This window comes from Microtus pennsylvanicus, chromosome 4, assembly GCF_037038515.1.
Source record: "Microtus pennsylvanicus isolate mMicPen1 chromosome 4, mMicPen1.hap1, whole genome shotgun sequence".
NCBI classification, from domain to species: Eukaryota; Metazoa; Chordata; class Mammalia; order Rodentia; family Cricetidae; genus Microtus; species Microtus pennsylvanicus.
In genome coordinates this window covers 71,335,430-71,362,324 of record NC_134582.1, presented here as the reverse complement: position 1 = coordinate 71,362,324, position 26,895 = coordinate 71,335,430, and the positions used below count along the sequence as shown (strand labels likewise).

At 41.5% G+C, this 26,895-nt stretch overlaps 2 protein-coding genes across 2 annotated transcripts in view; both read right to left on the bottom strand.

The window, feature by feature from the left end:
- Positions 1-740: 740 nt before the first annotated feature.
- Positions 741-8,846, bottom strand: LOC142849004 (putative serine protease 47). The gene is made up of 4 exons (XM_075971138.1): positions 8,701-8,846; positions 5,143-5,420; positions 2,067-2,230; positions 741-1,058 (listed from the first exon to the last, which is right to left on the bottom strand). The coding sequence occupies exons 1-4, from the start codon at positions 8,844-8,846 to the stop codon at positions 741-743; spliced, it is 906 nt and encodes a 301-aa protein (XP_075827253.1).
- A 14,455-nt stretch (positions 8,847-23,301) lies between these two features.
- The window catches only part of Slc71a2 (solute carrier family 71 member 2), a 40,143-nt gene continuing 36,549 nt past the window's right edge, over positions 23,302-26,895 (bottom strand). Inside the window, exons 11-12 of the mRNA XM_075969344.1 lie at positions 26,143-26,285; positions 23,302-25,144 (exon numbers count right to left, since the gene is read on the bottom strand). Of these exons, the coding sequence (XP_075825459.1) occupies positions 24,902-25,144; positions 26,143-26,285 (386 nt within the window). The 3' untranslated portion in view covers positions 23,302-24,901. The remainder of the gene's footprint in view (positions 25,145-26,142; positions 26,286-26,895) is intronic.

Below are 26,895 nucleotides of genomic sequence, written 5' to 3'. Positions count from 1 at the left end.
TCAGTATTAACCTAGAGTAGAAACTTGAGCATGGTTGACTTAATGTTTAGTTTTCATCCAGCTACTAGAACAGATTTTATCTGCTTTAGACTAATGCTCTAGTCCCCCACATCCATTGAGACTTCTAGCCACAAATCACATTTCTATCCCTTTGACCTGATCCTAGCCCCCCAAACCCACAAATTCACTTCAATCTTTCAGGTTCTCTGTGCATTTGTTCTTCCTCCTTGAAATCCCAGGAGGGCTGCTGCCCCACCTCCAGAAAGGCCCTTACTCCCTTGTACTTGAAGGCCAGGTATAAAATTCTACTTCCCCTGAAGGATTTGACATTCCTCAGCAGAGTCAAGGCCATAGCAATGTCACTCTCTTTCGGGGATGCATCCTTACTCTCCAGCATCCCTGTAGTGGGCGTGCCCCCATTTTCCTACCCAATTAGGCACACCCCCATTTCCTTGCCTTTTCCTCAAGGAGAATTTCCTTGTGATGTTTCATCTCCTCCCTTTCAAAGGTCTGATGGCTAACTCCAGGGTAAGTCTGGCCACCGAGGGATATGGGAACCCTACAAAGGTATGCAATCAGAGTTGAGGGAGGATGAGGCTTTATTGCTTGGCTTTTATAGGCTTGTTTTAGTAGTGGCAGTGAATGGGCAGATACGCTATGGAAAAGATTCAGATGGTAAACTAAAGAATGGAGGCATAGCTTAGGGAAGTCTGAGCAAAGAATGCCCAAAGGCCTGGTGCTCACCCTGGGGCCTGGTCTTGAGCCTCAGGGATAAATACCAATAGGAACCAGATTTGTGCAACTATGAAGATGTTGCAGGTTTGTGGGGAGCCAGCAGCTCTCGGAGGCCTAGGTTGTAGTTCTGTGTGAGGAGACACAGATCCAGATTCTGGAAGTGGAGTGAGTCCCTTGACTTGGCTGATCCAGTCAGTGAAGTAGGTGACCCTGGTAAAGACGCTGGGGTAAATGGGATGTCGGCAGTCCAGGCCCCAACTAGCCAGTCCCACCAGGACCCATAAACTGGTTTGGTAGCAGATGAGGGGACCCCCAGAATCACCCTGAGGAGAGAGAGAGTAATTAGTGTGCGATCTGCTTAGGGCCACAAATACCAACTGCATGTTAGGATCCTACAGAGCCCAGACAGATGAGGACAAGCTGAAAATTTATGGACTTTTCTTTTTGCTTACCATGCCTCATGTCTAGAAGGGAAAGTTTAGGGACTTGTAAGAAAGCTAGTTCTGCTAACCTATGTGTAGGTCCTGGCTCTGTAAATCTTGAGCTGATGCAATATATTCAGTCAACTCCTCTGCCTTTGGTAACCTTGGTTAGGTCTATTTTCTCAATTTGTGAATTGGAACTCTTGAAAAAATATGCCCATCCCTTGGCTGGGTAAAGACAGCTCATATCAGAACACTTTCAAAAGTAACTTCATTTGTGAAATCCCTTTAGGAAAATCCCATGGGAAATCCAGTCTATAATGGGGACTATGTCAGCTCAGGAGTCGGAAGCCTGCAGAGATGGGGAAGGCATCAGAATCCAGACATCTGGGCCCTGGTTGTGCCAATTCACTTCAGACCAACTATTTTCCTTCTCTGGGACAGTTTCCCCAGAAAATCCACTATATCCAATTGTGAGTTTACTTCTATACCATATAAAGAGTTCCCATAAGAAACTGACAACCCAACAACAAAGTGAGAAACTTAAATGAAACATCACAGAAGACAGCATTTAACAATGAGCATACAAAATGCACTTAGTTGCAAGATGGGTACCAGAAGCGTACTAAGTCAGCACTGAAAACATTACCAAACGGGTTACTTACAAATTACATATTTGTGTATATGTTATGCCTCAATAAAAAGTATAAGATATGCAACAAAAATTGATGTTAGGATTTGCTAAAGCTATCCTCAAGGAGACTATTGAGGCATGAACCCAAGGAAAACAAGTAGAGGTAATGAAACAAGAAGTGTGGGGGTCTCCACAAAGACTAGAGGACAATACAGCCATCTTGGAGGAACTGAAATAGAATAGGCATGGGGAAGATACATGACTGCCTTGCTCACCCGGCAGATGGACTTTCCTGTGGAGAGGCCTCCGGCACATAGCATTTCCTCATGCACATAGTCCTTGTTTTGGCCTGGTCTTCGCCCATATAAGGCATTACAGAACTCATTCTCAATGATGCCCACTTCACCCTCTTGCAGTGAGAAGGGTGGTAACAGTTTTGCTGTGAAAATAAGGAGGAAGTCAGTGATGGACACTGTGACTAAGCTGGGAAGTCCAGGCTACTCTGACTGGTGCTCACCATAGGACATCTGAGTGTCAAATCCTGTTTCCATCTTCTACCTACTTCTTATGAACTTCTCTCACAGTCGGAAACTCTCACTTACCTTCCTCATCTCTCTCACAGCAGCAGATCACAAATCTACTATATAAGGAGGCAAGTCCTACTAACACATTGTGTCCAATGTTGTTAAGCAACCTTTATCACTAATCTTTATCCTATATCTTTATCCACCCATTCACCCATAAACCCACTTATTTTTCATTACCTTTATCAATCTATCTGTTTTCCACACACAACCTTCCATCCATCTATTCTTTTATTAGTGTTTCCATCTATCCTGATGTCTCATACCTGCTAACACTTCTTATCCACAACACCTATGCACCCATCTTCCTTCCTTCCTTCCTTCCTTCCTTCCTTCCTTCCTTCCTTCCTTCCTTCCTTCCTTCCTTCCTCCCTTCCCCCTCCCTTCCCCGTCCCTCCCTCCCTCCCTTCCTTCCTTCCTTCCTTCCTCCCTTCCCCCTCCCTTCCCCCTCCCTTCCTTTCCTCCCTCCCTCCCTCCCTCCCTCCCTCCCTCCCTCCCTCCCTCCCTCCTTCCTTCCTCTCCCTTCCTCCTTCCTTCCTTCCTTCCTTCCTTCCTTCCTTCCTTCCTTCCTCTCCCTTCTTCCTTCCTTCCTTCCTTCCTTCCTTCCTCTCCCTTCTTCCTTCCTTCCTTCCTTCCTTCCTTCCCTCCCTCCCTCCTTCTTTCCTTCCTCCCTTCCCTCCCTCCCTTCCTCCCTCCTTCCCTTCTTCCCTCCTTCCTTCCTCTCTTCCTCCCTCCTTCCCTCCTTCCTTCCCTCCTTCCTTCCTTCCCTCCTTTCCTTCCCTCCCTCCCTTCCTCCCTCCCTTCCTTCCTTCCTTCCTTCCTTCCTTCCTTCCTTCCTTCCTTCCTTTTTTCTTCTTCTCCCTTACTTACTTGACTCCATCTCACTCACCTATTCACTGACTATGTCACCAATAGCCTTGCACTAGTTAAAGTGATACAAAGAACATTTTTAGTTGGGAAAACCAGAAAAACTAAATTGATCTACTCATTTGTGTCAAAAAAATAACACAAGGAGAGGTAACAGTACAAATTGTCTACTTTAGTACACATAATTAAGTAAAATGCAGATGGGAGACTGTAAAAATAAATCTAAACCAATCATACCAAGACTAAAGGGGAGAGAAAATTGCAGAGAAAAAAGAGGTGCTGGGGTGGAAATGACCTCAAACTTATTCAAGGAGAATTAAGGAAGCTGGGGTGGGGTTAATGAGGGAAGAAGTAGGTGATGAAGCAGACATGGATCAGGGTGCTATCATCACATAAGACCTTGACAGGGATTTTTTAAATTTTGATTGAAAGCACAGGTGAGAAGGAGTGGAGGGTTCTGCAAAGGAAAATGAAATTGCTATGTTCTAAAGCAATGCTGACGGCCACATAGAGACTCACGTAGAAGCAATAAGAATAAAAGTGGAGGACCATTTTAGAAACTACACTCAAGAAATGGGAGTTAATTATGCTAGGCTATGTAACAGCAGCACTGTGCAGTATCCATCAGGTATTAGACTGGTATTGTAAAACAAAATGTGGGCCCTGCTTTCAAGAATGTGTGCATGGGTGAGGGGAGCAAAGCTCCTCAGGAAGACATCTTCTTCCCAAAACACCTAAAATACATATTTTGAGAAGAAATGTGCCAAATTATGATCTTACAAATAAGTAAAAATCTGTATTCTTTTTTATTTACATTATTCCATATTTCTAAGTCATAATCCTTTAATAAATGCATACATTTCTCTACTTTCAATCTAAAGTAATAAAAGCTAGGGGATCTTGGTGGCTCACTGGTAGAGCCTTTTCCAATATGTGCAAGGCACTGGGACCAATCCTCAATACCAGAAACAAACAAACAAGCAAATAAAACCAAAACGATTTCTCCATTATGTAGTTCATCTGACAAGGCTGATAAAGCCAGTTGAGATTAAGTGAGATTAAGCACTTAGGAGCTGCACTATTTCTCACTTAATCATGCATTCTCAATGGTCTCAAATCACATGTGACTTTCTGCTTTACTCAAGTACTCCCAAGATATTTGGTAATTACATGTATTATACTTGGATACTAAGTATTCAGGCCAGTGTGCTTGAGGCCTTGTCCTCAGCCTGTGACACTATTAGCTGAATATCCTATTAGGAAGAGGTAGAGCCTAGTGGTAGGAAGTTAGGTCTCTGGATATGTGTGTCTGTTAAGAAGATACTAGTACACTGGCCTCTGATCTTCCTCTTTATTTGCTTCCTGACCACCATAAGGTATGCATCATTATTCTACCACACATTTCCTCACCACAATGTGCTGCTTCACCACAAGTCCAAAAAAAAAAGGGGGCCAAATTATCATGGTCTGGAAGCTCTGAGCTAAATCTGTGAGCTAAAATCAACCTTACCTTTTAAAACTGATTACATCAGGTATTTTGTTACAAGGTTGGAAACTTGATTAACATGGAATGTGCTAGCCTCTACACATGACCTTTGAGTTTAATCAAATCACTTCAGATCCATGATTGATTGAAATCTTAGAAGAAAAAACAATTAATATTCAAAGAGCCTAGATTCTAAAAGGCAAATGTCAACAGTTCCCCACCTTCCGAACCTGGACTACAGGGAAGTTTGTGGCTATGGACTCTTCACACTTTCAGGGTTAGAAGACTCTATAATGGCTTTCTCATGTCATAGGCTATGGAGGTGAGGTACCAGCCTGGGTCTCTTGCCAGCTGAGACCTTTTCCTTCCTCCTCTCCCTGCCCTCACTCCCTCTCCAACTTCCCTTTCCCTTACTGTCTTCAGAAAGCATTCCCCATCCAGTTATCCAACAGGATGTGTGGTTGTGGAGCTGTGCATCTTTAGGTGGGAGGCAGGCAGGCAAAACATAGGATGTGAAGTTCACGGGCAGTCGCAGCTGCAGCATTGCAATGTCACTCCCAAAGGAATGAAACTTCTCAAAGTCTGGGTGTTTGATGATACGATTCACAGACATCTTCTGAGTGTGCTGTGTTTTCTGGTATAGCTGAGTATTCCCCAGCAGAACCTGATAGTCCCCTGGGGCCTGGGATTTGCTGAAAGATAAAGGAGTCCATCATCACCATCATCTCTGAGTGGGAGGATAGCCCCGTGTTCCTGAACCCTCACTTATCACTGGCCACTCTGCCCTGATTCCATGCAGAATGGTCTCTCCCTTTCTGACAGTCAAGTGTTGTGGTGGGTGGAATGAGAATGACCTCCATAGGTTCATATATCTGAATGCTTGGTACCTAATTGGTAGAACTGTTTGGGAAGCACTAGAAGATGTGCCCTTGTTGGAGGAGGTGTGCCACTGGGATGGCTTTGAGGTTTTAAAAGCCCAAGTAATTCCTAATTACATCCCATTTTCTGCCGTGTGCCTGAAGATAAGATGTAAAGCTCTCAGGCACTGCTTTAGTGCCATGTCTGCCTACCTGCGGCTATGCTCCCTGCCATGATGATCCTAAAATAGGGAGTCTCAATAAACATTTTTAAACTGCTCTGAACATAGTATCTCATCATGGCAATAGAAATATAACTAAGACAGAATTTGATACCAGGGAATGGGCTGTCACAGACCTGGTCAAGTTGGTTTTATTGAAAAAAGATCAAGTAGGGAAAAACACAAGATGTAAGTTTGAAGAGAAAAGGAACACCTCACATAGCTATTCCTGCAACGTGTAAAAAGAAAAGCTCGGAGGAATTATTTGTTCCTAAAGAGCAACAAGTCAAGGCTTATGCAAATGTAATTTGAGGGAGTCAAGTTTTATCCTAAACAGCAAGCAGAATTTGGTGGCATCAGCTATGTAGTTCTGACTTTAGAGTCATGGAGGATACAGAGTAAAAGGTTTGTGGAATCTTTGCTAAGAAAAGCTTCCCTGCAAGGAAGCCCAGTGAGGCCATTGTGTGAAGGTGCGAAGGGGAAGCCTGGGTTGTGCTGGAGACCTCAGAATATGGGAGGTGCTAGAACTGCAACTGTAGGAGACCTGTCAAGGGGAGTTGAACCAATCCCGGAAAGAAAAGCTGGAAGGATAGAACCATGTAAGTCCTTTGACACTGGACATAGAGCTCCATGATTTGGAGTTTAGCTTGCTGGGTTTCCATCTTGCATTGGTCCATTACTTCCTCACTGTAGTTCTGTTTCTTCCTTTTTGAATGGTAATGTATATTGTGATACCTACCATTGTATGTTGGAAGAATGTAATTTGCTTTTTTATCTTATAGGGGTAACAATTAATAGATTGTTCTGAATCTCATAAGAGACTTTGTACTTTGAAATGGTGTCGAGACTGAAAGACTTAGAAATTTCTAAAGTTGTGCTAAATGCATTTTTGTATTATAATATGGCCACAGCCTAAGGGGGTCAGGGAGTAGAATGTGGTACTTTAAATGAGAATGAGCTCCATAGGCTCATATGCTTGAATGTTGGGTTCTTAGTTGGTAGACATTAGGAGATGAGGCCTTGATAGAGGACCTGTGTCACTTGGGGGTGTGTGAGTTTTTAGGTTTCAAAAGTCCTAATCCATTCTCAGTTATATCTATTTATCCAATTTGTACATGTGGATTAATATTTAAGCTAACAGCTACATGGTACTGCTCCAGCACCATGCCTGCCTGCTGCCATACTCCTTGTCATAATGGTCATGAACTCAAACCCTCTGAAACTGTGAGCCCCAATAAATATTTTCTTTTATAGGTTGCCTTGGTCATGATGTCTCATCATGGCAATAGAAAAGTAACTAAGATAGGAATCTTCTTTCTCCAGGCTGATGGATATTCTACTCAAACCTCATGGCAAAGTGTTCCCCATTATATCTTAGAAATGGAGGAACAAAGAATTTCAGCACTGGAAGGGTCTCTAATAGAATCTTCAAATCAAACCTTTAAAATTTTTACTTAAGAAAAACTATGGCTGAATCCTAGTTTTGTGATTTAAATCTTAAATGTTATTGGCTTAGGAGTAAGCCAATAACTAAAGGCATAGTCATCAACCTGTGGTACTATCCAGAAAGAGTGGAACATTTAGGAGGTGAGACCTAGTGAAAAAAAGCTATGTCATTGGGAGAATTTCCTTGAAGGGCCCTCACTTCTTTTTATTATTTTTGTTTCCTAGCTACCATGAGGTGGTCAGGCCTCCTCTGCAAATGTTCTTGCTGTGATGAACTGTGTTATTATATAATCAAAGAAACATGCCAACTAACTTTGGACTGAAACCATGAGTCAAGATAATCTTTTTCTTTTTCTTCATTTTCTGGATTGTTTGGTCACAGTGATGGAAACCTAGCATATTTTCCTGCCCCCTTAACAAGGACTGCTTCTCCACTTGATATAAAGCATTCACAAATGAATTGTGCGTCAAAGGGAGCTTTCCTTCTTGTTCCTGATAGGACTGATTAAACAGCTTAAGTATCAGCTTTTTCCCCCACAGCTCCCACACTAGGAGGATCCTCACCAGCTCCACATACCCAATTCCTCCCTTCTGGTAGCCCCAGTAGCTCCTTTCATTCCTCTAAGATTGCAGCATCTTTGTAGATTTATGTTCCTTGGGGCTACCCTCTTCATATTGTTTGGCATGTCTCACGCGTATCATACTGATTGAAGCTTGTTTCTTCTGAGAGAAAAGAAACCTTGACCTTGGATCTCCTACATTCTGTTCCCTAAAAGGTCTCGGGTGAGGTGCCAACAGGATTAAGCTGGAGCCTCAAAGCCAAAAAGCTGTTTCAGTTCCCCGGTCTGGACTGTATAGCACCCATTCCCTCTGGGTTCCTCCATGTCTTATCAGAAGCTAGGCCCTCTTGTCAGACTCCAGAGAGCCAGAGGAGATTGGCTCCTGGCTGTCCATAGCAGTTGTTCAGGTTTGGGCTACGGCACTTTCCATCCATATATCCTAATATGGCATAGGCATGACCACAGTTTTTCCCAGGGCTTAGTTTTATTAAAGTAAGAAATCACCTGGCTGTTGGTCATATGTGGTCCTTTCCTAGAATCTGACTCACAGGAGAGAAAGGAACCATGAAATAAGATGAAGTCTACAGGTAGACAACAAAGCATGGCCAATCCTATTGAAAAACATCTGTGTGAGTTGGCAGGCACAGGGTGGGAGTATAGGGATCCCTACAGAAGCTGAGAATTAAATATAATGAGAACCAGGACAGATCAAGGAAGTTTTGATGTCATATGGGGCTAATCCAGGCAGAGAGGACGACAGGTAGAAGTAGACTGCCCCAGAGAAAAGCCCAGAGGAGAAAGGCAAGCTATCTCTAACTTCCTCCTCTCATCCTGTATCTTTATCACCACCCAGTCCCTCTCTGGGGGCTCCAGACAAGGCAAACTCACTTTTGAAAGCAGTGGGCTGTGGAAACAAGCCAGTGGGAATCAATGAGGACAGCTCCACAGAGATGCAAGCCCCGGTACAGCAGGCTGGCCTGCCACGGCCACTGGCCAGCCAATGTATCTCGGCCACCAAACACTTTCCCAACCATCTTCGGCTTCCCACAAACTGTGGAGACACCCCCGTGCAATTTGTTAGAGACACAATTCCTGAGAGGCAGAATAACTCCCTAAGGAAGACCTTCCTCCACTTCACAGATTAGAAGATCATGGCAAAAACCAAATAACCTGTGTAAGTAAGTGATTTGGGGCCACCCTGGTCTCTGCTTCCACTGGCTACCACCTGGGACATGAAAAACTCCACTGCCAGTTCTGTGGGAGCAAGAGCTCAGGAGTCTGGAAAGATGGGATGAAGCAAACAAAAGGCTGGCCACAGCAGCCTATCCTTAAGTGGGCCTCACAGGCACGTGGACAGAAGGGAGGTTTTATGACTTCGTTTCCTCAAATAACACAGCTCTGTGCTTACTTTTTAGATCACAAGACTAGAAGTCTCATAGGTGACTGATATTAATTATTCAAGGTAATGACTTCTCAGTGACTGTCCCAAATTCAATCTGCCCAATACCCAAGGGAGAGAGAATTGCTGGCAGGACTTTGTGGTGTTGATGAGTGACCCGGAACAAGTTGCTTTACATTTCTAAACAGAGACCGAGTGAGGCCAATAATGATAATTTTGTTTCTATGATTCATCTGGGAGGGGATTACTGAGCCCCGATCTTTACAAGATTATCTTCTCCCAGGAATCAGCATCCGAAATCTCAGGGAGCTTTGTTCCCTTTGCCCTCACTCTTAGTAATCCCATGCTTTCTGCCACTACCACTGGGTGAGCCCTGGACACCACCTTGGTCCCACAGCACCACACCAGGCCCTAGGGAGGAAAGAGTCAGTATCGGAAGAGAACCTAAGCCCCCATGGCAAAAGGGGTTCACTACTTCCGGTGCCTTGCGTGGCCTTTATGGCCTCCACCCGTCACCTGCCCACTGGCTTTCAAACGAACCTTCTGCTCCGCTCATAGAATCCTGATGCTCGCTGGTCAACGGTTCCCAGCCTTGCTGTGGCCCGGGTCTCCATGGTGCTACCCCAGAAAACTTTGAGGGGCTGGGGACACCAGACTTCAGAACAGAGCCAGCCTTGGGGCTCAGGGGCAGCAGAAACATCAGGGGCAAGAGTAGAGGACTGGGCCCATAGGCGATCCTCACCACCCTAGTGCCCATCCCAGATTCCAGGACCTATAGGGAAGTTGGCCCTGACCTGAGCTTGACCCCCGCTCCGACCTGGTCCTGACCCCTGCTGGGACAGTTCTTGACCTTGCCTTGAGATAGGACTCCAAGCCCTGCCCCCCATTAGGCTTTCCTTCCCGCTGTCACCCAATCAGAACTCCTCCAAGACCACAGTGCTCCTTGCTCTAATTCCTGCAATTACCAGCCTCTAACCCATGTGCAGTGTAGTCAGCAACAGCTGAAAGTTCCTATACAGCAATGAACAAAAGACATGGAGTACAACCACAGAAAATAGGAAATGATATGAAAGGGAAATTCAGGCTGGGGTGTAGCTCAATAGTTTAAGTAGAGTGATGGGGGAAGCTCAGGGGTTCACTAGGACATCCCCATACACCCCATACACATAGAGAAAGTTAATTTGTGGAAGAAGGAGGAATTAAAAGATCCACACAGAGGGAAAATGTAATTAATTCTCAGGAAAATAAAACATGAAATGTATCATTTCTAGTCATCAAATTATATATAATAGCTTCCCAGTATTTTATTAATCAGCAATTTATCTTTATAGTGGTGGTAGGCATCTGAATCTCAAAGACATATCCCCTCTTACCCCACATGTGATCTGAACTTATGTGAGAGCACACCATTTCACATTTACCAGATCAGTCTTCATCACTCAGACACAAACCGGACTATAGGAACTTCTTCTATCACTGCCTTGGGGAGAGGAGGATATAATGTAAATAAATTGAGACCCTTCAATGTGGGATTCCCCTCTGTATGCTGTAAATATGTTTTATTGCCATCGGTTAATAAAGAAGCTGTTTTCAGTCAAAGGCTTAAGGGAATATAGCCAGGTTGAAATATATATATATATATATGTATATATATATATATTTATATGGAGAGAGAGAGAGAGAGAAAGAGAGAGAGAGAGAGAGAGAGAGAGAGAGAGAGAGAGAGAGAGAGAGAGGAGAGAGAGAGAGAGAGAATAGGCAGAGTCAGGGAGAAGCCAAGTAGCCCCTGCAGGAAACAAATGCTGGATGGTGTACAGAACCTTACAGGTAGGCCACAACCACGTGGCAATAAACAGATTAATTGAAATGGGTTAATTTAAGATATAAGAGCTAGCTAGAAATATGCTAGTATGCCAAGCAGTGTTTAATTGATACAGTTTCTGTGTGCTTATTTTGGGTCTGGGAATAAACAAGCAGCCTATGCCTTCACCTTAATGTAGATCTGGCCACTGTCAGTCTGATCCTAAAGACTTCCTAGCTATATCTCTATATTGAGATGTAGACATTCTCCCGACCATGTGCTGACCTTTGGCCTGGGCCAAGTAGGCAGTTTCCTGCAACATTCAGGCAGTAGAACATGGAGGTAGGTATCCAGCAGAGCCTGATACCTACAAGTCTATGTAAGATGGCAGTCGGGGACAAGTGTGTCCAGTTAGGTTTGAGTCTTAACATTGTATGTAGAAAGCAGGTCACATGATTTTGAGCAAGGCCTGAACAACTGTAGTATATTTTGGGGGTGTGAGGAATAGGTATCCTGCATGGCCTCATGCCTAAGTTCAAGTTTGGTGGCAGATATCCACCAGTGCCTGAACCCAAACAACCGTGGTTTGGGTGTGCTGACTGGGTATCGAGGATGGCCTGATGTAGTGTACATGTATGTGACCCTCTACTACATGTCATCCTAAATATACTTCTCATCGTCATGTCTGCTGTAGCTCCCCTTGATCATTCTAATATACACTAAAGGTAGTTAGGCCGCTGACACTGGATTCCCCTGAATGTCCCACATGCCTTGGTAGGTACTGGTCTAGGATGGATAGTCTTGATTGTCAATTTGACTACATCTGGAACCAACTAAACACAAGCTGCTGGCAACTCCTGTGAGTTCTTTTTTCTTTTCTCTTCTTTCTTTCATTTTTTGTTGGTTGGTTGGTTGGTTTTATTGAGACAGGGTTTCTCCATGTACCCCTAGCCATCCTAAAAGTTGCTCTGTAGACCAGGCTGACTTTGAACTCGGAGATCTGTATACCTCTGCCACCCTAGTGCTGATATGCACCACCACCGACTAGCATTTAAGGGCTCTTCTTAGAGTATTAGAAGCAGGACAACAACCCTAAATTTGGGCCCACCTTCTGGTGGTAGTTCATATGGATGTGGAAGAAGGAATTTTTACCTTATTTTCCCTCACTCTAGCCAGCAAGTCCATCTATCCTATTACTGCACCAGTATTAGAGACAGCATCTTTAGGATTCCAACATAGACTGAGGATCAGCAACTCTCTAAGAAGACTTCGGGGCTTCAGATTGGACTGCTGAGAAATTCAGCCTCAATAACTGAACAGCCAGATTTTTGGCCTCTCCATGGCAAGGCAGTCATTGTTGGAGCACTCAGACCACATTCTGTAAGCCAGTCTAATCCCCTTTTCCTTATGCACATACACACAGTAATACAGACTCCAGCCAGGAAAGAAGATCAGTGCTCTGTTCAGTCATCATCAGAGAAGCTTCCTCCTTAGCAGACGGGAACAAACACAGAGACCCAAAGCCAGACATTATTCAATGAGTGAGAAACCGTGGGATGCTCAGCCCAGAGTTGGCGGTCTCCATTACATCCCTCCCCTCAGAGCTCAAGGAACCCCGAAGAAGAGGAGTAAATAGTGTAAGATCTGGAGGGGTTAGAGTACACCAAGAATACAAGGAGCTCTCTGTCAACATGATTGATGCACATATGAACTTACAGAGACTAAGAGAACATGCAAAAGACATGCATAGGTCTGCACCAGTTGGGGTCTTAGAGCTGAAAGAAATAGATGCATGTCCCCATCCCTAACCCAGAAGCTATCCCCAGGTGATGACCACTTCAAAATGAAAATTTAGTTTCTTCCAAGGAAGTCTTACTGGGAAAACAAACTACTTTTAAGGGTAGATTGCATGGCAAGCAGTATATGGCCAAAAGAAAATGAACTCAATGGAATCTTTGGGGGCTCCTTGTCTCATAATGTTATGTTAGGGCTTTTCCTTTAATTTTTAAAATTTTAGTTTTGCTTTATTCTATTTATGCTTTTTCCTTGTTTTGCCCTACAGGTCCTTTGCCTATGTATTGTCCCAGTTTAGTACTTTTGTAGGATTCCTGAGTGGGCCTGTTTCTTATGCCTTCTCTTGAACTCTTTTCCTTCTGCTTGTTTGTTTTGTTCAATTCTGATGTATTGGTTTTGTTTTGTCTTAATATGTTTTATTTTGTTTTACTGCTGCCCCATAGAAGCCTGTTTGTTTTCTGATGAGAGACAGAAAAAAATTTGAATCTGGATGGGAGGGGAGGAAAGGGAGGGACTGGGACGAGTGGAGGGAGGGAAAACCCTGATCAGGATATATTATGTGAGAAGGGAATCTATTTTCAATAAAAGAAAAAAATGTAAAAACATTTTATAACACTTATACCTATATATGTATTTATTCATTCTATTACTTTAGAGAACACCAACTAACTAACATGTGCCTTCTGGTGTTTACTTACTTGCCTCCCCAGAGTACACTGCTAGGTATCCAGTTGGATACCCCACGCCATGTCAACACCCCACCCCATGTCAACACCCCTTACACTACTGTGGAGGGGCCCAAATACATTGCTAAATATCAGTTACAGCTGATATCCTAGTATCAGGGTGTGTTGAATATTTTTATGTCAACTTAACACAAGCTTAAGTCATCTGAGAGGGAATCTTAGTTGAGAAAATATCTTCATAAAATTGGGTTGTAGCCAATCCTGTAGTGCATTTTCTTAATTAGTGATTGACAGAGGAGGGTCCAGGCCCCTGGAGGTAGGGTGAGGGTGGGGATAATGGTCTCGGGTTCTATAAGAAAGCAGACTGAGCTGGGTGGTGGTGGTGCATGCCTTTAATCCCAGCACTCGGGAGGCTGAGGCAGGTGGCTCTCTGTGAGTTTGAGGACAGCCTGGTTTACAGAGTGAGTTCCAGACTGACTTCATAGCTACTAAGAAACGCTGTCTCAATAAGCAAACAAACAAACAAACAAACAAAAAAACGGAAAGAAAGAAGGCTGAGGAAGCCGTGAAGAGCAAGTCAGTGAGCAGCACCCATAGCTTTTGCATCAGTCTTTGCCTCCAGGTCCCTGTCCTGTTTAAGTTCATATCCTGACTTCCGTCAGTGATGAACAATGATGTATAACTGTAAGCCAAATAAACCTATTCCTTCCCAACTTGCTTCTGATCATGGTTTTTTCATCACAGCAATAGTAAACCTAACTAAGACAACAGGGCCTGCTAACAAGTGGCTAGCCATTCCAGGGCAACTGAACATACACTACTACATTAATGATGCATTGATTGCTGGGTACCCTCCTGTCATTATCACATATAAACTTCCAAGCACTATGGCTTGCTAGGCACCCTACACTCAATACGACACCTATTCTGTTGGATGTTAGGATTTACTAGATAATTGTCTCCCATTACCGAATCTCTAGCAGTGATTGTGTGGTATCCAGCAGGGGCTGATATCTAACAGTATATGTGATGTGGCATTTATAGAGGTATGTAGCATGGCCTGAATAACGCAGCATATGCTTAGGATGTCATTGGGGGAAAGGGAAAGGATCCAGTACAACCTAATTCCTAGCAGTGTGTGTGTGTGGGGGGGGGGGGCTTCTGGTGAGCTGGTCAGTGAGGTCTGATAACCTACCAATGTGTCTATGATAACAGGAATGGTTGACCTGTTGGTCCTGATATTTTACAGTTAGCGTTGGGTAAAGAGTGGAAGGAGGTCCAGCGGACTGTGCTAGGAGGTGCCAGGGAGCCCACAGTGTTTGAGACAGTCACAAGATGGCAGTGTTATCTAGCAGTGTATGCCTGTTGGCAGTGAGTGTAGAGGAGATTCAAGCCAAATCTGCTACTTACCCCAGTATACAGGGTTGTGAGGGGTATCCAGCATGGTTTGAAATCCAGCAGTCTATGCTGGGCAGTGGTTGTTTGGTGTGTGTGTGTGTTCCAACAAAGTCTGTTACCTTGAAAATATGGAAGATGGAGAAAGGTCCAGTTGAACCTGATATCTAAGTCTAATTAGGACTGTAGGACACTGTTCAACAAGATGTAGATTCCTGTTGTTGTGGGAGGGCAAGGTGAGATGTGGTACCACAGGACCTGGTACTTTCCATTGTATATGGGTTCTGTATATGTATGAGGGTTCTCAGCAGAGACTGATGATACTGGGCAGCCACAAGAGTTGTATATCCAGTTTAGAACTTTATATGGGATGGGGGCAGGTGTCCATTTGGACCTGGTATTTAGTGCTTTATGTGTTCCTATAGAAGTGATAGCGTCCAGCAAGTTTATACCTAGAAGTTTATATGTGTTATTCAGTAGGACTTGATAAATACAGTATATGTGAAAGAGGCTGCAGATGGGTCTGTCCAGCAAGCTCTGCTATAAAGAAGGGTGCTTAAAAGAAATCCCACACTAGCTCAGAATTGAGTATAATAGAGGGTTATTCATTTAGGGATAGACTCACAGATCACAATCCTCTGCTGGCACAGAGAACAGCAACCGAATACCACAGCTAGAAAAGAGTCCGGATGCACACTTTACATTGGCATATATAGTATAAGAGGCCATGCCCAAGTTGGCGGGTAACTTAAAGGCTACTGGTGGTAGGAATTCCTACAGCAACTCTCCTTTTGTTTAAATAAGAAAGTTCTAAGCCTAATACAAATATATTTACAATAAGAACAAATATCAGGTATAAAAATTAGAATTACAACCAGCATAAACAATATCAAGCAAGAAACATGTAATGAATTCAATAATTATCCTATCCTAATGAGTTTAAGTTTTGTATAATAAATAACTTGGCCAAGTCATGAGAGGAAAGTAACTATAACTATCTAGTCTTCAACCCCAATGAAGACCTGGGAAGGGAAATAATATTACTTGAATAAGCAGGAAGGGCAGTCAAGCAACTTCCAAAATGTGCAATTAATGATAGAGACAACTGGTTACCTGGATAATCACTCAAAGTCTCATTTGCAACATTGGAGCAACCAACTTTGGCTAAGGCCTAGAGTAACTGATAGACCATTTTCAGAAACTGGAAAATTTTCAAAACCGTCTTAACCTGTCTTGCCAAGATTTGACAGAATGTTTTCTTGTATCCTGTATGTCCTGTCCGGATATCATGCATTTTGTCAGTGCTCGATGCATGGGCAGTTCCTTGCCCAAAGGCCAGTTTTGTCAAGACGTAAACAAGCTCCAAGTGGAGTGTCTTTGGTGCTCAACATTCTCTCAAGAATAGATTGGTGCTGGCAGGAGCAATCGTGTCTCACATCAACAGAACCCAAAGTTATTTAAATGCCATATTCTACAGCTCTTATAAAAGTAGTTGAGGGCTGGCGAGATGGCTCAGAGGTTAAGAGCACTGACTGCTCTTCCAGAGATCCTGAGTTCAATTCCCAGCAACCACATGGTGGCTCACAACCATCTATAATGAGATCTGATGCCCTCTTCTGGCATACAAACATACATGGAAGGAATATTATATACATAATAAATAAATAAATAAATCTTTTAAAAAAAGTAGTTGAAGACTACCTATCTATGCAGAATACAATCTCTATGTATCTGTATGTAATCTGATTAATCTAACCATAAGTATGACAAACATGGATGACTATTAATCTATGAATCTTAAAATTCTTAAAGACTAAGACTTCATATTAGAATATTAAGCAATCTTTAAACAACTGAGCAACAAATGAGGACAATGATGTCAGAATGTAAACAATGTAGAAGTATCTTGATCAGAGGTAGAAATATATATTTCAATATGATAAATATATCCTAAAATTATATCAATATACAAAATGTCTTAAGCAGAGGTAGAAACATACATGAATACAATATGATAAAATAACTTTGCCTGGATATACAAATATTGTAGATGAAAATAAAAACATATTCAATATAATTTAAATTTGTATCAGTATACAAGAATCTATACCAATGTAAATTGCCTATAAATAATAGCTTACAAGTATTCACTTCATTACTATTATTATTAGTGTGAGAAAGCTCACACTAATCTATTATCCCACCCAATTTTCTTTTTTTTCAAAGAGATCCCTGATCCTACATAATTTTCCCCCTAACCCCCAACCATATACCAATTATAATAAACCCCTAAATGGTGTCCCTAACCCTGAGGACAGACTTTGTTTGGAAAGGGATGTCATCTTCTAGAATTACTTCCAGCTCTCATGAGGGTGATGTTCTTTCTATGGGATCCTGTGAAAGTAAAATGATGGTTAAGTTCCAAGATTACTGTCTGGTATAATTGCAAATAGTCTCTGAGTATTTGGTAGGGTTTTTCTGAGGTGCCTATTTGGAATTCTGGTCAGAACCTTGTAAAAAAAAAAGTACACCATTTCAGCTAATCAAGTTGGAACCATTTTGAGCAGCTGGCACCCAAACAGGTCTTATGGTAGCGCTATCAGCAACATGATGTCATATCAACCAGGTGGAGTTGTTGCTGTGGGATCCCATCCTCTTCTTGGAAATTCCAAAGATTACTGCAGGAAAATTCATTATTCATTGTTGAAAACTTAATCATTATTTATACAGACATATATATTCAATGAAAGATATGAAAGAAACAAAAATAGGCATAAAGAAAAGTAAAATTTTTTCTAAATTCTTTCTTCTTTCTCTCCCATACCAGACAGCTCTTGACATGAGACAGAAACTCTGAATTTTTATTTTAACAACATGTTTGGATTTAGAGGACAGAACTGTTGTCCAACTCCAAAGCCAGCTCTATATATTCACACATACACACACACATATATATATATACACATATATATATGTGTGTATATATATATATATATGTGTGTGTGTGTGTGTGTGTGTGTGTTTTGATCACCTGTCCTTACAAGTCATGTTCCTTTTTCTTGATGATCCCTATTGGATAGTTATTTTTCCTTATGTCAACATCCAAACATCCAGGATCTCTTGAATTTTTGAAGATGTATATTTTCCTGTAAAAACAAGAGCAGAACCCTGCCCTAACCCTATATGGTTTCCTTACCACCTGTATGGTTGTCACCATTGTGGATGAGCTGTCATTTCTCTTTTTCAAGAGATTTCTCTTTTTCAAAGGGAATCTTTATTAATTTTGATGGTATCCATAGATTTTCTTCTCCTGTGGAAAAGGAGCAAAAACGTAGTACAGTTTCTCATTGTGAAGCCACAATGTGACTTCATTGTGAGGTCAACACATCCTTGAAATACACCAGCTGATTTAATTCAGAAGACTTTTCTATTATCCAGTGTCTCTCTGCTGCTATTGTCCCTTTCTCATCAGAGTTAAGAAAATTCAAGGTTAATAAAGCATTATGTAATCTATGTCTGGCGGTATTTTCCATCCCTTTCTGTTTAACATATCCTTAATAGTTTGATTTGATCTTTCTACAACTGCCTGACATGTAGGATTGTGTGGCATACCCGTAATATGCTTTATATTTTAATAAGCAAAAAAAGTTTCATTTTCTTAGACTTATGCTGGCCCATTATCTGTCTTTATTTGTGCAGGTATACTCATGATGACCATAACTTCTAATAAATGTGTGATTACTGAATCAACCTTTTCTAAGCTTAAAGCAGTTGCCCACTGAAAACCTGAGTGTCAATGGTATGGTGTACATATTTTAATTTTCCAAATTCTGCAACATGGAACACATTCATCTGCCAGATTTTATTCCTTTGAGTACCCTTTGGGTTAGTTCATGCAGGTAGTGGTGTTTGGTTATAGAAGGAGCAAGTAGGACACCTCTTTATAATCTCCATAATTTGTTGCCATGTAATAGAAAACTCTTTCTTTAAACCTTTGGTATTGGCATGATGTTTCTTATGGAATTCTAAAGCCTTTAACACATTTCCAATCAGTAATCAATCAATTTCTGCATTACCTTATGCTAGAGGATCTGGCAGATCCGTATAGGATCAGATGTATGTTATGTATATGGGACAAAGCCTATTCTTGATTATATCTTGCACCTGTATGAATAATGAAGTCAATTCTGTATCATCTGGTATAAATTCAGCAGTTTCAATATGTAAAACAACTTCTTCTGCATATTGTGAATCAGTAACTATATTAAGAGGTTCATTAAAAATCCTTAGCACATTTTGGTGAGGATTTTGGTGTGTGTGTGTGGAGTGTCATTTAGCAGTGTAGGTGATGAGTTGGAGAGAATGTCCCACAAGCTCTGATGAATAGTAGATGTTTAAGAATGGGGTGAGGTTGTCTAGAAAAGCCTGATATTTAGCATGTTATGTTAAGAAGGTGTTGGGGGGGGGTCCTTTTGAACTTGAAACAGCACTGTATGTGGGGCTTCAGAGGGTTTCTGGGTATCCAGCAGAGCCTGATTCCTAGCAATATATTTGAGCTGCAATGGTAGAATAATGTCCAAGAGTATCTTGCCTTGCCACATACGTGATGACATGGTAGGTAGGAAGGTAGGTAGGTAGGAAGGTTCTGAATCTAGTATATGTGAGGTTTTGGCAAAGAACAGTGTCCAGCAAGGGCCTGATAAACTACCAATGTATTTTAGTAGGCAGAGGTAGGGGTGTAAGATTGTCCAGTAGGGTCTAATATCCAGAGTGTATGTGGTACAGCTACAGTGATGAGTTTACTCAGTAAGACTTAATACTTAAATGTTTATATGGGGTCCCAGAAGAGGAGTAGCCACATAGAATGAAAACCACCAGTGTATATGATGCAGCAATGGTAAAAGGTGTGTCCAAAACATACAGACTTCTAGTTATCAGCTTTTGTAGGATACCTTCCACTCCATATATACTTGAGGTATTAACCTCTGCTGGATACCATCTCTGGTACATAAAAGTTTCTAGGTTATTGGGCTCTGTTGCCCCCTAGCTCATACCCCACATATACTGCCAGCTCACAGACCCGGATGGACTGCTGCTGCCCAATTGCAGCAGAAAACACCGTTCATTATTTTGGAGATGGATGACTACCAAGGACAGCTGCAGCTTAGAAGACCAGCTGTGTGTGCTGCAGAGGGTGGAAGTACAGAAATTACTCAAGACACTTGGAGGTCCCAGATCGCGCATGAACCCCAGACATCGAACACTGTACTATTTACACTTTTGGAGTTTGGCTTTGATAGTGACTGTGCCCTGGTTCTTTCCTCTTGAAGAAAGTAATTTTTATTTTACAGGAGCCTACAGTTGAAAGACTCTGAATTTTATAAGACTTTGGGTTTTAAAAAGATTGGCTATTTTAAAGATACTGAACTATTAATGTGTTGGAATTTGTAAAGACTTAGATTTTTAAAGTTACTTAAAATTTTAATGTGAGATCTTGGAGATGAATGTGAAAGTAAAAGTGGCTTAGCGGTTATGGTGATGTGTTTGTGTGTCAAGCTGATAAGAGGTCAATTGTGCTTGGTGGTTTTAAGTCACTTCCATACAGGCTCAAGTCATCTGAGAGGAGGAAACCTCAACTGGGAAAATGCCTCTATAAGATGGGGCTCTGGGCAAGCCTGTAGTGAATTGTCTTAACGAGTGACTGATGGGGAGGGCCCGGTCCATTGTGGGTAGTTGCCATTCCTGGCTTGGAGGTCCTGGGTTCTGTAAGAAGACAAGAGGGACAAGGCAGTAAGCAGCATCCCTCCATGGCCTCTGCATCAGATTCTACATCTAGGTTCCTGCCCTGTGTCCTGCGCTGACTTCTTTCAATGAACAGTGATGTGGAAGTAAAAGCCAAATAAACCCTTACCTCTCCAACTTGTTTTTTGGTCACTGCAGCAATAGAAACCCTGACTAGGACAGCAGGACCTGACACCTAGCAGTGTATTTGGTATAGAGGCCTTGGGTAGAAGTCTGCAGAAGGTCTTGCTATCTAAGAAGTTTATATATGGTAGTGACAGAAGGGTGTCCAGCAGGCAATGAAAAATGTATATTACACAACAGTAGGAAGTGTCCAAGAGTGGATTTGTGGAAATGAATGCAGAACCCACAAAGACTAGAAGGCCATCAGATTTCCTGGAGCTGGAGTTGCTATGGTTGTGAACCTCCCAATGTGAGTGCTGGAGGCTAGGAAACAAACTCTTTCCTCAGCAAGACCAGCAAGCATTCTTTTCAGCCTCTATTTTTGCTTTATGTACCTTTTACCTATTAGGAACAGGAGAGGTATTTCTATGCCCATAGCAGCATTGTTCGTGTATTGTTGCGGGAGGTCCTTCCGCTCCTCCAGCCTATAGCCGTTGAGATACCAGCCCACTGGGGTGTGGTCTCTCTCCCTTTAAAAAAGCGGCTACTTCCCTTCTCGCTCTCTTCGCTTCCTGCTCCGTTTCTGGCGACTAGACTCCTTCCTGATTGCACAGAGGGCTGTTGTCTGGGACGGTTATCTGTAAGTTTTTTCCCCTTTAAATAAATACCACCCTATTAATCATAATTCCAAACTGGTGTGGCATTGTTTGTGACTTACGCCTTCAATGTATGACTTAACATTTGATGTGATGGGAGGTTCACAAGGAACTGTTAAAACCATTTTTCAAAAAACCTTTAATTACTCCAGTGTGGGTCTCTGTCTCTATCTCCATCCATCGCCAGATGAAGGTTCTATGGTGATATGCAAAATATTCATCAGTATAGGATAGGATCATTTCAGGTTCCCTATCTTCAGCTGCCCCAGGAACTAACTGGAGACCTCGCCTTGGGCACCTGGAAGCCCCTCTAGGCCCAAGTCTCTTGCCAACCCTAAGATGGCTCCCTTAATTAAGATATGTGCTTCCCTGCTCCCCTATCCAACCTTCCTTTATCCCAATCATCCCATTGCCCCAAGTTCTCCCCATCCTACCCTTCTCACTTTTCTTTCCCCATCTCCCCTTACCCTCCTCCCACCCCACCCTTAAGATCCCGATTTTTTGCCTGGCAATCTTGTCTACTTCCCCTACCCAGGAGGATAGCTATATGTTTTTCTTTGGGTTCACCTTCTTATTTAGCTTCTTTAGGATATCCAATTATAGACTCACTGACCTTTATTTAAGGCTAGAAACCAATTATGAGTGAGTACATCCCATGTTCATCTTTTTGGGTCTGGGATACCTCACTCAGGATAGTATTTTCTATTTCCATCCATTTGCATGCAAAATTTGAGAAGTCATTGTTTTTTACCGCTGAGTAGTACTCTAATGTGTATATATTCCACACTTTCTTCATCCATTCTTCCACTGAAGGGCATCTAGGTTGTTTCCAGGTTCTGGCTATTACAAATAATGCTGCTATGAACACAGTTGAACAAATGCCCTTGTCATATGATCGGGCATCACTTGGGTATATTCCCAAGAGTGGTATTGCTGGGTCCAGGGGTAGGTTGATCCCGAATTTCCTGAGAAACTGAAACACTGCTTTCCAAAGTGGTTGCACAAGTTTGCATTCCCACCAGCAATGGATGAGGGAACCCCTTCCTCCACAACCTCTCCAGCAGAGGCTATCATTGGTGTTTTTGATTTTAGCCATTCTGACAGGTGTAAGATGATATCTCAAAGTTGTTTTGATTTGCATTTCCCTGATCGCTAAGGAGGTTGAGCATGACCTTAAGTGTCTTTTGGCCATTTGAACTTCCTCTGCTGAGAATTCTCTGTTCAGATCAGTGCCCCATTTTTTAATTGGGTTAATTAGCATTTTAAAGTCTAGTTTCTTGAGTTCTTTATATATTTTGGAGATCAGACCTTTGTCTGTTGAGGGGTTGGTGAAGACCCACACTGGAGTACTGGACTGAGTTCCCAAAGTCCCAATGAGGAACAGAAGGAGGGAGAAGATGAGCAAGGAAGTCAGAACCAAAAGGGGTGCACCCACCCACGGAGACAGTGGGGCTGATCTATTGGGAGCTCACCAAGGCCAGCTGGACTGTGACTGAAAAAGCAGGGGATAAAACCGGACTCTCTGAATATGGTAGACAATGAGGGCTGCTGAGAAGCCAAGGACAATGGCACTGGGTTTTGATCCTACTTCATGTTCTGGCTTCGTGGGAGCCTAGGCAGTTTGGATGTTCACCTTCCTAGACCAGGATGGAGGGGGAGGACTTTGGACTTTCCACAGGGCAGGGAACCCTGACTGCTCTTCAGACTTGAGAGGGAGGGGGAGAGGAGTAGGGGGAGAGGGAGAAGAGTGGGGGGACGGGGAGAGGAGTGGGGGGGGAGGAGTGGGAGGCTGGGAGGAGGCGGAAATTGTTTTTTTCTCAATAAAAAAAAGAAAAAAATAGGAACTAAAAATAAAAAAAAAAAACTTTTAATTAAAAAACTTAATTAGCTGAAGGATTACTAACTCAGTTATATTGACAGCTACCCAAAAAAGAACCCAAAAAAGCAATGACAGAACTTGTTTTTTAAGACATTTAAGTATCCATTGAAAATTTATTATGCATTAGGAAGCTTAACCTAAAAACCAACAGCATAGTAAAAAGATATGTTATATCTGTTCATGGCAGAACAGGCTTCAAAATATATTTTCCTTTAAATGTATTCAGTCAGTACACAATCCTTTATAAAAGTTGTATATATTTTTTTCTGTCAATACCTTCATTATTTATAAATACAAGATTTACACAGCACCCCATCAAAAAATTAAAATCCTTACAAATATCTACATGTTTTCATACCTATAAAACTTTCAAAGGAGTGCTTTGTTAAAGATAGACCCTAGTTAGTGGTCCATTTACTGTGCAGCAAAATATAAAATCTGTAAAGTTTTCTTTGTCCATAAAACATCTCAAAAATAAGCAAGATACTTATCATGAAACTGAGCTTCACTAACCTTCATAATTTTTAAAGGAATTTGATGTGTGCATTCCCATGAGATTCTAAATTCAGAAAAACAGACTGAGATACAGATTGGTTGAAAACAAACATATTCTACATTAACAGTTAAGGCAGGAGTATGATGAGGAAATGGAAGTAGGACACAGGAGATACAGGAAGGAGCATTCTCTGCTGTTACTCTCATCACCTTGTAGGAATGTTCAAATTGTTAAAACAACAAAAACTAGAATGCTTCATGGTTGGTTGTTTAGCTTTGAAATAGAATCTTAGTATGTTGCCAAGGCTAGCCTCAAATTTCAATCCTCCTGTTAAAATCTGTAAGTAGCTGGGCTACAGGCTTGATTTTTTTTCTTCTTCTTCTGTAAAATTATTTTGTATACCAAGAATCTGTTCTGCTTGTTCAACATTATTTGAATTTTCTAAGAAAGATTTTCTTTATCTAATAAAGGTAATCATTGGCCCACACACTATTAAGGTTTGTTTTCAAGAAGCTTAAGAAATAAAAAAAATGAAAGGGAAAGCAAAACTAGGTTTTTACTTAACCTTTGGACAAAGTCAGTAGATCCCTGATACCAAGTGACTCTTTAGAATGGCCACTCATCAACACCTATAGACTAAGAGGAATAATTCACAGAAAGAATGAAAGAAGGCAATTAACACTCTTGTCTCATACCTTCTACCAAAAAGGGAACAGAAAAACTTCTGTCACTCTCCTTCTAGTTACTGAAGAAAAGGTAACCTTTCCTGCCAGACATGATTTTCTTATTAAAGATTTAAAGTCTTGATTCCATATGACCTTGAGAGTTTCATATTTCTGTGAAACATTTTCAATCTTTCTTGGAATATATAAACAGGAAGAAAAAGAATGGGAGTAAAGGAACAGAAAGAGGCAGAAGAGTGAAGGGTAAAGGCATGAAAGAGTAACTTATTAAAATTGGCCCAAAGGATGCTGTTAGCATTGCCCCTCCAGCACCATGAAGTCTCCAGGTGGTACAGCTTCCTCCACGGCTCCCAGACGGTGTCTGCAGAACCTCCCTTACTGCTGGGTACTGCTGGGTTATAGTTCAGTGCACTGATTTCCAGGCTCTTCAAAGGAGAGCTCCCAGATGCTGCTGTCTTGCAGTAATGGCTCAATGTCCTCATCACAGCCCCGTTCAGGGGGAGTGCTTGGGCTGCTACTGATGTTATGTTTTTGAACTCCACCGGTTTTACGGTATTCAGGGATGAATAAGGCAACCAGAAAAGACATAAGAACTATACATGCTCCAAATAAAAATGGTGGGCCTGGGATAAAAGCTCCCTGATGGATATAAAAAAACAAATGAAGACAGAAGTTAGTTAAGTATTTATTTATTTATTTTTCTATTTGTTTTTTTTTTTTAAAGACAGAGTCTTGTGCTATTTAGTTCAGAGTAGCCTTGACATCACAACCCTTCTGCTAATATCTCCCAAATGTTAGGATCATAAGACATGCATTAACATACCCAGCATGGTTAGGATCTTTTTTAAAATTACAAGCTAGTTTTAAATGATTTTTTGAAAAGTCTAGCTAATTGTTTTAATAGGCCTGTATTTCATTAATCAAGGCAAATTCTAATAGAGATTAATGTTTGGAAAATAACTCAGGGCAACAAATCACTGCTTTTTATATTATTTCTAATTAATAGAACCTACCCTATATACTTACAAAAGCAGTAATTTTCTTTCTGTAATCTCGTTACCTCAGATCATACATTTCTACATATGAATATTAATAATTTCAGATTTGTACAGAACTCTGTATAAATGTTTATCTTTTAAAAAACAGAAGCACAGTAGCTTTTTAGTAAGTTTTTTTTTGTAAAGACAGAGTCTGTTGTATCCCAGGCTGGCCTCATACTTATGTAGCTAAGAATGACCCTGAACTTAAGATCTTCTGCCTTTACCTTCTGATTGCTAGAGTTACAATCATGTACTATCACACTTCTTTTAAGTTTTGTACATTTTAGGCAAGCACCTACCAACTAAGCTATATACTAAGTCCCTTAAGCTAAATTTTTAGGTAATTTTATATTTTATTTAGATTAAATTTAGCCAGATAATAGCATACTATTCATAGTGACTAGGTGAAAAGAGGATCTAAATAAGGTACAGACACTTTTTCATATAAGACGTTTAATCTGTTATGAGCCCTTTCTGATCCCAAGCAATGAGCTGCTGCTGTCAAATGCAATGATAAAGAATAAATAGGAATCTAAAGCCACAAGATTATGCTATAATCAAAGATAACCATTATTATAACACAGATCACCAAATTACCTGTAAGGGATCATCATCAGAATTCAAGTCTGGGCCCAATTCGTTCAGTTCAACATGGAACAGGTAGAATATGAAGCCATACAGTGCTGGCCCTAGGCCATTACAAAGTCCTCGTATTCCTGTTATGATCCCCTGGGCAACCCCTAGATCACAATGAGAAGGGAGTCAGTCTCTCAGAAAAGTGCCTCACATATAGAGCTTATCTAGGACACTCCATCATTAAGACAGACTTGGCTGGACTGAGCCATCATAGTTTAGGCTAATTATCTATAGCATCTGTTACAGTCATTAGAGTTCATCATGATATTGTCATTCATTATACAAATGTTTTCTTGGTCGCATTATGTCTATTTAGTAGTCAGTATTCTCTGTGTGAAGGTCTACAAGGAAAAAATTGAATTCAGTTTCTGAAAACCTTTTGAACTAGATCTACCATTTAATGAGAAATAAGAAAATATTAAATAATTATTTCCTTATCATGTAATTTCAATTTTTCTATGGGCTAAGACTTCCTTCTTAGCTCATTTAGTTGTTCATGTACAATAAAAGTATGTTCTCCATTCAGACCTCCTTGGCCACATGTGAGTACAAAGAGGCTCCGCCTGGCCCAGGGTTGTCATCTGCAACCTTCCATCTCGTGCAGACGTCCACTCAAAAATTCTGGAAGCATCAACTTTCTAATATGGTAAGCAAAACATGGGTTTGAATCATATGAAATGTATATTTTTGTAAATCAAAAATAGGCAAGTATAA

Bases quoted from the DNA above. Each gene is read 5' to 3' on its own strand.
- LOC142849004 (XM_075971138.1), bottom strand. From the start codon at position 8,846: ATGGTTGGGAAAGTGTTTGGTGGCCGAGATACATTGGCTGGCCAGTGG. The intron at 5,421-8,700 runs GTGAGTTTGCCT...TTTATCTTTCAG, and splicing joins ACAGCCCACTGCTTTCAAAA to CAAATCCCAGGCCCCAGGGG. The intron at 1,059-2,066 runs GTGAGCAAGGCA...CTCTCTCCTCAG, and splicing joins CAGGAAAGTCCATCTGCCGG to GGTGATTCTGGGGGTCCCCT.